Source organism: Orbicella franksi, chromosome 2 (assembly GCF_964199315.1).
Source record: "Orbicella franksi chromosome 2, jaOrbFran1.1, whole genome shotgun sequence".
Lineage (NCBI taxonomy): Eukaryota > Metazoa > Cnidaria > Anthozoa > Scleractinia > Merulinidae > Orbicella > Orbicella franksi.
The window spans coordinates 50,411-65,180 of NC_138146.1; the positions used below are offsets into that span (position 1 = coordinate 50,411).

The following is a 14,770-nucleotide window of genomic DNA, read 5'->3' on the forward strand; positions in this document are numbered from 1 at the left end:
AGTCATAACTTATTGTTAATAAACGTATTCAGGCTACAATGAAGGGTTTCAGAGGTTTCTTAAAAAAGTGTGCAAATAAAGTACTGAAATTTACATATGTCTCCTGAAGTTTTATCGAATGTATACTTTGTTGACCATACGGTTATGGTATTTTTCATGAAACATCAGCATTTGTTAGCCCCACAGCTGCCTTTAACAACTTATTTGATTGCAATGTTCTTTTTTTTGTTCTCATATTTTCTTTCATTTACATAAAAAATGTTATCTGTATTTATTGATGATCTAGCCAGTAAATTCATCCATGACTGAGTAGCAAGTCAAGTTTGAGCCTTCATTCAGCTGAAGACTACATGTAGCATATTTTTTCATGACACATTGTGCCACAGATTGTTGCATGCAAAAGATCATGCAACACCCAAAGGATCCAACTCCAGACAGTTTGGGAGAAAGAAAAAAAAAAGGCCACTGAACCCCACCCAAGGGTAAGAAAGGCATATTGGAATTTTATTGAGAGCTAGGGCTGGGGGAAAGAGGATACGGTATTGCACAAATTAACACACTGAAAAAAGTGGGAAACAAAACATTGTGTTTTACATGTATAAAAATAAAATAATACATACCGCAATCCATACTATTGCGCCTTTCACACAAACACTAAAGTTCAAAACCTAATTAATGACTGTGTTTTTGGCTGCTGCCAATCATGATTTTGATGGCAACCAGTGAACTTTGAAAAAAAGGAAACAACATGTATTGAAATTTACCAATCACAACCTGCAGATGTGACCATTTGAACTGGTTGAAGTAAATTTTTGCTTCCTGAGTGTTCTGTTAACATGACTGGCAGCAGTAAAACACAAAACGGTTAGGTAAGGTAAGGTTGATAGCTAGAGCAGCGTTAGCGTATTACTAAAAGCCATATTAACATGTTCTTGTTGCATGTCTGTTATACACTATAAAATATCTAATACGAATTGTTCAGTGGCATCTTCGGGACTTCTTTACATTTGCATGCTGATAAAATTGTAAATATTTAACACCGGCAGCACAGGCATACTTGCTCTACCTGAAGGTTTATTTGCTGTTAATAACAAGTCTTTCAAGGCAGTTGAATTACCTTTCGTCAAAAACAAGTTTTGTTACCTGTTTTGGTAGCTAGTGCTAGCCTGTGATTGACTCTGGGTGATTTCAAATGTGTTCTTTGAAAAACAAAATATTATTCTATATTAACTGCAAGATTTATTTAGCAGTAACCAAAACAAAAATGGTCAGGAGTAATTTTTTCATGGTAAATTGTTATTTTTGATAAAAAAGTGATTTTTTTCCCAGTTATGATTACCATGCCTGATTAAGTTGTGCAGTTGAACCCCCAAATCTCAAACTCCCTAAGGAAAAAACAGTTTAAGATGGTGGGTGGTTTGGGACAGCCAATAATAAATTACTGAAAAGGTAAATGCAAGTTAAGAGAGAATGATTTGAATTTTAGGGGATAATTCGAGATATCCAAGTCTGAGATAGTGAAGTTCAACTGTATACCCAAAGTCATCTACATTAATAAAGCATTCTTGATTCTCATTCTTATCATTGTCATTATTGTTATTCTCATGTCCTCATTATTATCATTATCATTATTATTATTCTCTCTCCTTCTTAGAGGCTCCCAAGTGGATGGCACCCTCATGCGGTGTACTAATTTCACTATAATATTACAATCCTGTAATTAATAATTATGTGATATTGCTAAAAAAATTAATCAATATTAATTGGACCATGATGATAGTGTCATGCTGGCTGGATGATTTGAAGGACTCTGCACTAGAATTCAGCAAAAAGAGTTATTCTGAAACAATGAGCACAGATTGTTTGTCATTCATAAACTGTCACAATCATCTTCATTGACATAGATATGTCAGGGAAACAATTGTATAAAATTAATTGTGACATTGCTCCTGTAATTATTATTCAATAGTAGCATACCAACATGTACTGCTTGCCCAAGGTCTTTGATAATGTGTGCCCCTAGTTAAGTTACACTCCAATTCATGAGAATATGCACCAGATGATTCTGGTAATTGTTTTGGTGGATTGGCAAATCATTCTTCTCTACCTACCCACCTCTACATAAATTTGTTTCTAGCTGAGTATAGGTCATCGACTGAAAAACCAGAAGACTGGATTTAAAAGATGGACATAGCACTTCCAGCTGCTTGACCTCTTGAATTTTGACACATCTCAAGGTATCTTTCTTCTTCACGAAGAGAATTCAACAGAGTGTTCATGTCGTTAACAACCATGTTGCCATTCCCAACAAAGTCTGATACACCACCATTTTCAGTGGATAGTGAACCAATACCTGACACCATCAGATCCTCATAATTTCCCATGTCAAACTGGCTCCTCTGGCTAGAGGTCTGCATTGCAGTATTGTAAGTTACATTTTCTGATGGTGGGTAGAAACCATTATAGACTTCAGTTGTACTAAATTGCTGACCAGTTCTGTACCTTGGTGGAGGCCAGTTCCCTTCTTGAGGCTTTCTCAAGTCACAAGACTGTGGATCTTGTTGGATTGTAGGGTTGGGTGGTGATGGGAAGAGTGATTGAGGTCGGTGATGCACAGTCTGTAAACTAGGTTGCTGTTCATGCTGCGACTGCTGAGCTGTCTGCTCTTCCTCAGGATATGGATAGTGACACAATCTTCGTGTTTGCCTCATGTCTTGACTCCCAGGTGGAGGGTGCATACGGGGAGTTGACTCAAGATTCTTTTCCTCTTGTGGATTTAAGTATGCATCAAACTCTTTTGGATCTAACTCACCACAAATCAGTTCTGTTTCATTCACATTTGCCATAGATGTTGCTTGTCTATTAACTGGCACACTTTGGGGCTCAAGCCTAGCAACAGGTACTCTTGCTTGTCTGATGGGTTCACTGCTACGACGCGGCTCACCCTTGCCATTTTTTGGAAGGTAGTTTCCAGAACTATCTGCCTCACAAATTACTGTGTCACTTTTCCTTCTGTTAGTGGCATCGGCACATGTACTGGTAATTCTCTGAGGTAGCAAGTGTGATGAAGGTGGGATCTTGTGGAACATGGGGCTTCGTATGACTGCCAAGTTTGACTGACTTCCATAACCGCTGCTATTACGGCTCAATCTGTTGTGAGGTGCACTCTGGTTGCTGCAAGTGCTTGTCTCACTGGTACGACGGAGAGTATCATCATTTCCATCAAGTGGGTGTAAGTGTGGTCTACGATGTGGAGGGGTCATCCCTTTTGGTATTGGAGGAACACTGTAGCCATTGGGGAAATGGGGTATAACCTCTTGAGGTTGAATATTTGTGGTTGGAAAGGGGCTAGCCTGACTGGATCGACGACTTCCATAAGAAGACCAACCACTTTCTTGGCTAGATCTTCTACTTGCGTTACCAGCAAGGTCCACAGATAAATGGCTGCCTTCACTTGATCTGCGTGATGTTTGGCTCATTCGCCTGGAAACATCATTCACCCAATCTTCTACATCTCTCTTGTGGACATCAATCTTTGGAAGGTTGAAGCTCTGGGATTGAGGTCTGGCTTCAACAGATTGTGCTACCGTCACAGCACCATTTTCTGCAGGCTCCCAGTCTCCTTCCAAAATATCTGGAAGATGGCTTACAAATTGGGGACTCCTTGGAGATATGCCCAATGTGGACTGTCCCACACTTCTTGGACTGTCTTGGCTGGATGGAATATTAAGCACACCTGGGGTCCTGTCACAGCTTGAAGAAACTGCATCGCCCTCAAAACTGCTACCTACAAATGTTTGAGAACAACTTCCACCTTGGACCACACTGCTAGCACTGCTTGATCCCTCCATTCCTGGTGATAAAGGTTCTTCAACATGGTTGCCTGCTGGCTCTGCAGCTTGTGAGGTACTGGAAGACATTTGGTTTCCTTGGCCTTTCTCAGGAGCTGCACTTTCGTTTTTATCTGGGTTTGATGGTGGTTTCTCTCTGCCTCCTTCTGCTTTCAGCTGTTATAAACAAAATGGTACATTACTCTTTATATTGAGGTAATAAGAGTGAATTAATTTAATAATTTAAATCAATTTGGTAAACTGCTCTGAAGTGAGTTTTCAAAAAGAGAAATGTAGGAGTAAAATACAGGCCAAAGGGATTGCAGCACCTTCAGGCAATTAAAATGTGTGTAAAATGCGTGAAGCATATGCATAAAATGTGTGTAAGGTGCGTGTAATTACATGTGTGAAATAGTTACTATGCTTGTAATTACATGCATTTGTGTAATTTCATGCGTCTAATACTTGGGTGTACTTAAATTGGAAGAGGAAATCCTTTTTTATTCATACACACATTTGCATGTATTTTTGCAAAACAAAAAGCCAATACTAACTTGTTACCTTAAACCTGTAAGCCGGTTCAAGAAAACTTAGTCGATCCTATTGGAATATGTTTAATGACAGAAAGCAAGAAGGCAATGAAGGTGTCGCAATGAAGTCCAGTATGGTAAATGAATTGTTTTCATTATACACACTTAATAATTTCCAGTTAAGCGACTGCACATTTTACATGCACTATCAAGTCCACTAGTTCATTTAATCAGTTACACGCATTGCTGTGTATTAATTTGCATGTTTGCTGCATGTTAAGTGCATGGTCACTGTGCATAATATGCATGTAGTACACACACTGGAATGCTGCAATCCCTTTGGCCTGTACTATAGGTGCTTAAAAGCTTTCTTTTTTAGTGATACAATAAACTCTTGTAAGTACATAAGGCCTGGGTGAGTGAGTTTTAACAGGCTTTTTATGTAAGGCTTATTCTTACTGGAAAGGAAGTTGTGAAGACATTCTGTTGTAGGTTTTTTTATAATTGCTAAGTTTTATAATGGTGACTTTACTAATAGTACAGTTAACAAGGCTGATAAGTTCTCGCAGGACACCAAAACTCTCTGAAGATAATTAGGCATTTGGAAATGCAAAACAGGATGTCTACAGTTTGACTGACTGGGGAAAATTGTATCATTCCTAAAAGCCCTTGTAAAAGGTACTGAATTCTGAATGTATTCCTAACTTACCCTCTTGATTCCTTGTTCCCCATGAACTGTTTTGGTGTGCTTTCTCAGTGAGCTAGGATCTGTATACCTTTTTGGGCAGCCAGGCACTTTACAGACATAAGGTTTCTGAAAGGAAAGGACGACTGGTTGAGCCAAATGTACCTTTATTTCCTTAAAGTGCCGTGCCTAGGTGATCGCTATAAGTTAGAATTTTAGAATTTGTACTAAGCTTGTACAAGCGAAGTGGAATTAACAAGTTTTGAGGCCATGTATATAATTATATAATTAGGATATCTACAGTACTGCAAATCTATAAACACTTACATATACGGTATCAACATTGTACATCATATAGTCTGCACTCAGTACAAAGCAGTCGACACCTTTAGAGCCTATATCCAAGTTTCTACAGTATGGATGGGATACCAGTAGTGGATCTAGGGGATGGGCTCAGAGGGGGCCAGGGACCCCCTCCTTATTTTGGGTAAAAAAAGAAAAAAATGACAGAAGGAAGAAAAGCCGGCAGGGCAAGCACAACAAAACCAACCCCCCCCCCCCCCCATGCCTTAGCTCAAGGTCTTGATCTGCCTCTGAATACTAGTCATTGCAAGGTTACCACCCATTTCCTGCAATGACTGTCAGGTTATTCAAAATGTTAGCCAGTACCCAGTAGTCCCAGTGCTGTTCAATCTGCAATCCAATGCTCCTACAACCCCATTCAAGTAACCACTTGAGATATTCCCAAAACTGGGGGGGGGGGGGGGGGAGGGGAATTGTGGCCCAATAGTCAGTGCACTAGGACAGGTTCAAGTACTCACTAGGGTTATTGTACTGTGTTCTTAACAGCAAGACACTTTACTCTCATAGTGGCTCTCTCCATACCACCCAGGTATATAATTATAAATGGGTACTGGAGAATTTAACTCCTGTGATTGACCCTGCAATAGACTAGCATCCCATTCAGCAGAACGCACACCTTCATGCTAAAGAAGCTGGAGGAAATCAGCAGTTCTCTCGGTCTGGCCCACTAAAACTCTAACACTGACATAACCATACCTTTCCCTTAAACTCTACTTACCACTGAGGAGTGTGTCCTGTTTTGGTGTTTTGCTCTGTCTGATGCATTAGAGAAGGCTTTATTACACCCTTCCACCTCGCATACATATGGTCGCTCTCCAGTATGTGACCTGAGATGGGTCTTGAGGTTCTCAAGTCTGGAGTAAGCCTTGGTACATCCATCATACTAGACAAAAGAAACACAAGATGAAGACAATGACTGCAGAGATTCTGCTCCTTGTCTGCTGCAGTACTTTTTAAAGGGTAAGCCTTGTTACAGCAGATCATGCAACCTTCAATATTTCCAAAACATTGTGAGGCAGACAGGTAACAAGAGGAAAGTAAATAAGGTTAACTGGGGGGACTAGATTGACTTGTGACAACTTATTCTCAATAGTAGCATTAAAAAGGCAATTATGGCAATCATTACTAGAAATTGATTTTTGACCTGGGGAATTAGGTTATCTCACTAATGATAAGTTAGTTTTGAACTAACTGGAAGTATGACTCACAAAAAAAAAAAAAAAAAAAATGACGTGCTGGACATTTTGACTTACAGTACATTTATGGGGCTTCTCTCCAGTATGACGGCGCATGTGTACAACCAACATATATTGAGCCTTAAAGGGCTTCTTCTCTCTAGTGCAGCCATCCCAGTAACAAGTGAAGTCCTTGCGATCTTTTTTGATGTGATCACTGTTGACATGCTTGACAAGATCATCTTGTGATTCACACTGCATTTGACATTCTTTCCAGTGACATGTCATATCATGCTCTTGATCTTGCTCAGCTTGATTCTCCTCACCTTCATTATCTGAACCTTCCTGCTGTAGATGGAGGGAACATTTTTTTTGATAAACGTGATTAGTTTCCTGGTTTGGGTAAACTCTAGACCCTTCATCAGCCTCCTTTCAGGACAATGATTGTCTTGGTTTAGTCAAAGGTTCAGCTGGTGACAATGAGACAATGCAAAGGCTGACCATTGATATTTACTTCACAGACTGTGAAAGGCTAATTTACACATGCCTGTCAGGTGAGCCATGGTTAATCCAGTCAACATCTCAGTTTACAGTGACTCACAATATTTTTGATATTTGTACTCTTTCTTTGCAGAGTGCAAGTGTATTTGAATGCACCAGCTATTAACATTTCACAATGTGGCTTTGTTAAAGATGCTATCTCTTGTAAACTTATACCTTGTTATATACATGATAATTCTCCCACCCAAAGGATTTAATAAATAAGAGGCTAATATTGTCAGTTATCTAAAGAAAATACTGCCACAGGTCAGGCCTGTAAACAAAATTAAGGTAAAATATCAATAAACACAGAAACTAAATTTTCTGCATGAGTCATAAATTTCAGTTATTACAAACAATAATTGATGAATGGAACTGCAGACTTCAGGTATGTTTTATGTTTATTAATTTGTCCTAATCCCTGCAGAAAGACTTTTTTATCTTTCTGTTTTCAATTTTCTGCCGGTGGGTGGACATCATCATTGTGGAGTGAAGTTTTACATTTGACTCAAGATTATGTGTAACAGTAATGTTAATATTTTATTATCTTTCAAAACTTTCAAAATTGGCAAACCCACATTAAAAAAGTAAATCTTCCATCTAATCTTCTTTTCATTGCCTAACAGCACATATTAATCACCTACCAACAATAGACAGGCTAGTTAATCCGATCAGTTAAAGGTTATCACTGTTATTTGCCAGCTGAGAGAGGGATAACAGTGTAGACATAACATTACGTTTCCCCTTGCAGATCAACTACAGAAACTTAAAGCAACACCTGACTTCTTGCACATATTTCTTTTCCCCTACTTGTATGTATTGAAAAGCTATCATACAGATTGAGAAGTAATCACTACCCCTCGGAAAGCCAGAATTGACAGCTAGTAGAGGGTGTGATGTAACACTGCACTCTATTCAGTCCAGTGGCCTGTGTCGGAAAAAGCAATTGATGACGTGAACTTTCCATTTTGTTTTGCTTCGTATTGTGATAGATTATCAGTAATTAATCCATTGTGAAAAGACATGGCAATTTTTCTCTTCTTTTTTTTTTCTTAGGGATTGCAAAAGCTGTTTGTTTGCTTTATGAGGCTAAAAAGAGTGACTGACAGCATTATTGTGTATCATTTTGTAAAACATCATCAAACAGACCACCCCATCTAAAGAATTATGTTTTTACACTGATCATGAAGAGCCATGGCTCTATTAATGCATTAGATTGGAACAGATATGTAAACCTTATTTCAAAAGTGATATGTAAACAGCCATATACTGCGCTACGGCTTTTTGGAGCTCAGAACTAGAGACCTCAAAAGGATCATTAAACACTAGATATGAATATTATTTATAATAAGCTTATTCCCATTGCATGTGATTTACAGTCTGGTTAGCACAGTAGGATATGCCAAGGTGATTGAAGTCCAGCCAAAAATACTTCAAGAAGTGGTTCACATATAACCACAAGTATTCTAACAATGTCATCAATCTTTTAATTCTATATAAATGACTGTGAATGACTATACAAAATGTTTACTTATGTCTGGCTTGGAGAAGGATAAAAATTTCAAAAATCTTTTAGTAATAAATGAAAGGTTTCTGTTCTGTACTTGTAAGTACATATCTTTCAAACCAGGGTTTAAAACACTTCAAGTACTTAAGAACCATGCTGATTCCTTTTCAATCTCTTTCCCACACCCATAGGGCAGAACATTTTTCAAATTCTATAACAATTATTACTAACCTGCCTAAAAATCCCAGTACAATCCACTTAAATAAACAGACCATTGTAATTCTATTGTTTAAAATTCTAAAAGGAGTATCTATAGTATAAATTTTCAAGGGTTTTTTTCAGTGCAAAACAACCAACACATGTTATTCATATTAAATCAATACAGCTTCAATATAGGGAAGTATTCAAAACCAAATTAAATGGCAATTAACACTGGCAAAGTTATGTCATCTTTTTCACCTGCTAGGTTGACATAAGTTACCAGTAAAATGGAAAGAAAAAATAATATTGGCTAATCAAGTAGAGCAAATAGGAAAAAAGTAAATAGTGAATAAGACATGGTAAATAACTCTAGAATTATTCTTTATAACACGAGAAGGTTGGTGTAACAGTGAATTTTCAGCTTGACCCACTCTCTTCTGCCTGGAAATAATACAATATTGTTCCCACACAGAATTCCCTTGCCTATAGTATTTGCAGTATAGATGCCTATCCATACTTTTCAAAGATATAGGCTTGCAGATCACCATCCTCATTGTGTGATTATAATTATGCATGATAGTAGTTGGGTTTTCTGTAGGGAGAGGGAACAGGTTCTGACTGTATAGAGTTCAAATTAATATCATTGCACAGTATGTTGATGCATTATTATTCCAGGTATACTATTAATTTGACAGTGATCTAAATGCAAAACAAAACATGCTACCTTTATTTCTGAAGTTCCAGGTGAGGTTGTGGAGTCAAGGGGGCAAATGTCCATTCTTTCCTCTTTGCAGTTGGCAGTTTCTGACTCTTTAATGCTTGACACTTTAGGCGATTCAGCACAACTCATGCTCTCTGGTGCTTCTTCCTTTGTCCCATCAGCACCAGTCGTCGAACTTGGAACTGCATCTCTCATGGAAGCTGGTGTTGGTAATCGGGGAGGGGCAATGGGCGGAGGGGTAATGAACACATTTCTGACAGTGGGATAGCGAGATGCCTGGCGTGAACCAGGAGAGGTGCAAAATCCAATGGGGCTCAAATGTCCAAAGGACCCTGCTGAAGACACTCTGGTTGGTCCAAGGTACCCTGACAAGGAATCTGGTGAACCCCTTATCAGTGCGTTCAAGTCAATCGACTCAACAGATGATGGGGTATTAGAAAGCGCACGCTTTCGACTCATTCTTGCTGACAGTCTTGGGCTTGGAAAGTTGGAATGTGGAAGATCTATAACTGTTGACCTCAGTGATGTTGCGGTTGATGGTGGTTCTCCATAATCAGATCCTGCATTTCTGTGCAGAGATGCCAAGTAGTTTGATGGTATGAGAGGTTTAACAAAGGGCTGATATCCAGGTGGCCATTCTGCTTTGGGACGGGCAATTTCTGAGTCTGTGTGCCTTCTCTCGCGAGAAATGGGCATTGGAGGGACCACTCCAGGTATTGGTGGTGGACGTGAATAAAATCCGTCCGGGTGGTGATATTGATAGTGAGGGTATGGAGAATGGGAATGAGATACTGGGGATAAATGTGGTGGTAGAACAGGGCTTTGAGGATTATGCCAATGTGGTGTCCGACCAGGATAATAGTGGTTGGTGTGATGCTGGGCTGGCATGGAAGGTGGTGGAATGTGAGGAGGTGGGTAGTGAAGTTCATAAGGGTAGTATTCAGGATATGGTGATGAACGATAGGAGTGGTTTGTACCCCATGATGGTCCATGTCTATGGCTGTATGCATAACCATGTGGCCGTCTGCTCTCTAAAGAAGCCGTCCTATTATTCGATGGCTCCCTGTGGCTCACATCAAAGTTTGTTTGGGTTTCCCGATCATGAGCGCGATTCACGGAATTTATCTCCGGTTTGGACTCATCCATGCCTCTTCACTAACAGTCCAAACAGCTTCCTGAAGATACGCTGCTTTTACAACACAAAAAGTTCTTTGACCTTGGTCGATTTAATCGGGTTTTGTTTAGGACGCGACTGTGGTAGTTGCGTTTCCGCTGTATGTCCTGCTGTAGAATGGGTCACGATGCGGATCACGGCAATCTGCCCAAAGATGAACTTTTTATCACGTAGCAAAACGCATGAAATCCAGTTCGTATTATCCCCAAGTGTTTCAATGGGTTTCTTCCGTGAATACACTGTTCCACAGCTCTCCACAACCTTGGCAGTTGTACAACCACATCCAATCAAGTCCTACATAGTAATTGTCGATTGTAGAGTTCAAACATCCTGAAACATACATACACAGAGGATGGTGTTGGTGTTCATAAAGTTCCTACTTACATGTTTAATAAGAGTGGGAGCGAAATCTAACTAAACGGCCACAGCAACGAAACAACGCCAGCACTCACCTCGAAATACAGACTGCTGTTATGAATACTTGGCGGGCAAATGAATAACAACACAGTGTGGAGCGGAGATCGCACTGAAAAAATAATTTTGTGATTCTTTTAGCAGAGACAGTGAAATCGGAACAGTGACCGCTCTTTGCGCGCGGCAAAATTTTAAGGGTCACGAAAAATCAAGACGGAATATAAATTCCCTAAATGCATTCCCTTTGATTTGGAAACACGAGTATCACTTTTCCTCAACCACAGGAGACCGTCGTCATAGAGAAATCGGGTTTTCTTCGCAGTATTTGACAGATGTTTGTATCATCTTACTGGTTTGGCTAATACAAAGAGCATTCAAACAGTACTTGGCCAATCGTTTCGGCGGAATTCCGCAACACGAAACTCCTTCGGGTCAACAATGATGTCGGAGAGCTGTTTGATTGGCGTCAATAACGCCCTCAAGTTTACAGATAAGAACGAAATCAACAAGATGTTTATTACGGTAAACGCGACTGCCCCACGGGCTGCCATAGAGTGGACATTTGTGTCGTTTACGCTCGGAAGAGGCGGAATTTCGTGTCGTAATGGTGTTTTTGTTTGATGATCGCGTCGCTCTTGGTTTGATACTGCGTGGGAATTCGGGATGAAATGTTTAGTATCACTTGAAAAGGTATCGAAAATATTAGCTGTAGAGTTAAGTTACGAAAGTAACAATCTGGCGTGTTGTTGGTTTAAAATAGCTCTGCTCAGATGGGTTTTTTGAGTGAGTGAAACCCAAATACTCTCAAGATTAAAGTTTGTTGACTCTGACATTCCAAAGCAACAAGACTGTACGTATTTCCGTTCTTGTACGTGGCAGATTTAAATTTACGCCTGAGTTAGAAAAACTATTTTGGCGAACTTAGGAAACTTATTTAGTTCTAGTTGAGTTCAAGGTTTTCCCGTGAGATCATTTTATCGCTCTTAACAGCAGCACATTGTACTTTCATTGTGGTTTTAGTTCTTTTGCCCGGATCAAATATCAAATAGTACCCCGCGAATCTATATCACCCGGCCGCGAGAGAGGAAGAAATTGAGCTCTTCCTGTTGTAGTGGGATTAATTTGATGACGTCCCTCGTTTCTGATGTTAAACAGAGAAAAAAGTCGCCAAGTTCTTCAACTGAAAGTCGTGAACAATTTGAAATCAAATGAAGGCGGTAACAAAGAATCTTTAGAAATTAGAAAATCTCAGGTAGAGTGAATTCGATACGTGTCTAGAAAGGACCAAAGTCACCAAACTATAACTAAAATAAAACCCAAAATACAAAGATAACAAAGCCTAAAACGGGAAGTGATTGCGATTTTCGCCATGTAATTGTTTGCTTTGATTCTTTTGTTAGCTTCAATCAGCATCAGTCCTCAGTGGTGACGGGATGGGTGTTGGCAGGCGCGATATCGTGCAAATTAGACCCGTGGGGTACTCCGAGAAAAATTGGGTGAGGGTGTGTGGCCCAAAACCCTTATACTTAGTTCCCTAGTTCAAACCGATGTTAACGGCATCGCGAAGGGCTTTGGCTGATGGTCTTATCGATAATGATGAAAAAGTAGCTTCTTCTAAAAAACATATCCAATTCAAGACTAGAGTGCAAAAACCATGCCCTATTTATGATCAAAATGACTAAAGTCGATACCCTATTTTTGTCTATTGGGACCGCACATACCTATATAGCTCATATAAGGGAGTACCCCCGGAAATTAGATTCCAACAGTGAGAAAACGTGTTTTGTTTTTGTTTTGTTTTTTGCAAACAAGCTATTCCGTTAAATAAAGGTAGCTTGATAGTTATAAAACGTGAGCTTTTCTGATCCCCGAAGAGTCACAATCTCCTCCAAAATTTCGTGACTTTGATCTAATCAGTGATCTCTAGGCTGTTCACAGCCCTCTATTTTCTCGTATTTTTATTCGATCGTTGAACGCGCGGATAGAATATGCGAGATAACTGTGAAGTCTTTATTTAGGCCGGAAGGTTTTATTCAAAGTCAAATGTGAAACCTTGTAAAGCACCACTTCATCTTAAATACATGTAGATCACAGACTGGTTTTCCGCTTTAAAAAACAAAATCAAAATGCTGTAAGTCATTAGCCTGACTTTGAGAGTCGACCGGCTTTCAGGCGGAAGCGGGCTAGCAGGTAACGATGGATGGAGATGGGACAAAACAATTTCACTGTATGCAACTTTCCATATATTCATTATAAACCAAAGGAAAGTATAACTTTGCTAACTTTTCTGAGAAAGAGTGATCAAAATCTAATTCTGGTCAATTCTCTCCAGTAATTGCATTTAGCAATTCGAAAGTATTGCTGCATGTTCAAATCTTCAAACCAGCTCTAAATAAAATCAAGAATTTGTGGGATGACCTCATGGCCCGGCTACAAAAGGTTGCTGTTTAGTGGCAGCTTTATTGTGTTTTTGGTCTCGTGGTTTTCTACTGAACTGATGGTCCGCTCTTCCCCTGTAATGTTCCTGTAGTTTACACAATTATCTAATTTTTACACGTATTTCAATGTTCCCGCATTCCGCTCGGGATTAGGCCCGGTTCTCGTGTAAATGGATTAAATGGGCAAATCAACTTCCGTTGTCTCGATTACCAGCCGCTGTCGGGGGAAGGGTGGGGTGGGAGGGGGAGGAGGAGGACTCGAGTGACCGTTGGAAATCGAGCCTATTATATCCATAACGTTTCCTTTTCTTTTTCTCTTTTAGGTGCATTTGTAAATACAATTTAAAAGCTAAGAAAAAACGTATCACTTATTATGCCCCACGTTTAATTGTCTAAAGTCATATTTAGAGAATCGTACTCAAATGTGCTCCATTAACGGGTCGCTCTCTAAAAGCTGTTCATTCAGTTGTGGTGTTCCCCAGGGGACCATTTTAGGGCCACTACTATTTCTGTTATACATCAACGAGCTTCCAAATTTCCAAATTTTCAAATTGTGAGCCGAGGATGTACGCTGATGACACTCACCATACATACGCGGGTGATAATGCGGACAATATTCAGTTGCGCCTAAATCAAGATTTGGAAAATGTTCAAATTGGCTGAGAGCAAACATACTCACTCTAAATATGACTAAAACCGAATTCATGCTTATCGGATCTAGGCAGAGGCTAAGTACTCGCACAGAGTCCCCGAGATTTGCAATTAATGATTTTCAAGTTAGCCAGGTCACTACCGCAAAATCACTTGGAGTGACCATCGATGACAGACTCAATTGGAGTGGCCATATCGAGAAAGTAACTAAGAAAGTCGCTTCTGATATTGCGGCCATAAAACGAGGCACCTTGTCCCTCAGGCGACCTTACATCTAATATACCGAGCTTTGATACAGCCGGCACTTTGACTATTGCAATATTGTTTGGGGAAACTGTGGGATAACTTTACGGAATAAGGTACAAAAGCTACAAAATAGAGAAGCCCGTGTTTTGACCTACTCAATCTATGACGTAGACGCTGGTCACCTGTTCAAACTTCTAGGGTGGAAAAATCTAGCTTGCCAGCAGCAAATTCAAAGAGCTACCATGGTTTACAGGTCTCTGCACGGGTGGGCTCCAAACTATCTCAGTTCTAAATT

General features: G+C 39.7%; 1 protein-coding gene across 2 annotated transcripts; it reads right to left on the reverse strand.

Annotated features, from left to right (window-relative positions):
* Window positions 1-35: 35 nt before the first annotated feature.
* Window positions 36-13,813, reverse strand: LOC145474218 (uncharacterized). Of its 2 annotated transcripts, none has more exons than XM_081455117.1 (6): window positions 11,179-13,813; window positions 9,556-11,056; window positions 6,662-6,928; window positions 6,127-6,291; window positions 5,070-5,174; window positions 36-4,007 (listed from the first exon to the last, which is right to left on the reverse strand). In XM_081455117.1, exons 2-6 carry the CDS (start codon window positions 10,696-10,698, stop codon window positions 2,178-2,180), a joined length of 3,510 nt encoding a protein of 1,169 aa, XP_081311243.1. In that variant the 5' UTR covers window positions 10,699-11,056; window positions 11,179-13,813; the 3' UTR covers window positions 36-2,177. The 2 variants fall into 2 exon arrangements, with proteins under 2 accessions (XP_081311243.1, XP_081311242.1); XM_081455116.1 differs by having other exon boundaries at window positions 37-4,007; window positions 6,662-6,931.
* Window positions 13,814-14,770: the final 957 nt, after the last annotated feature.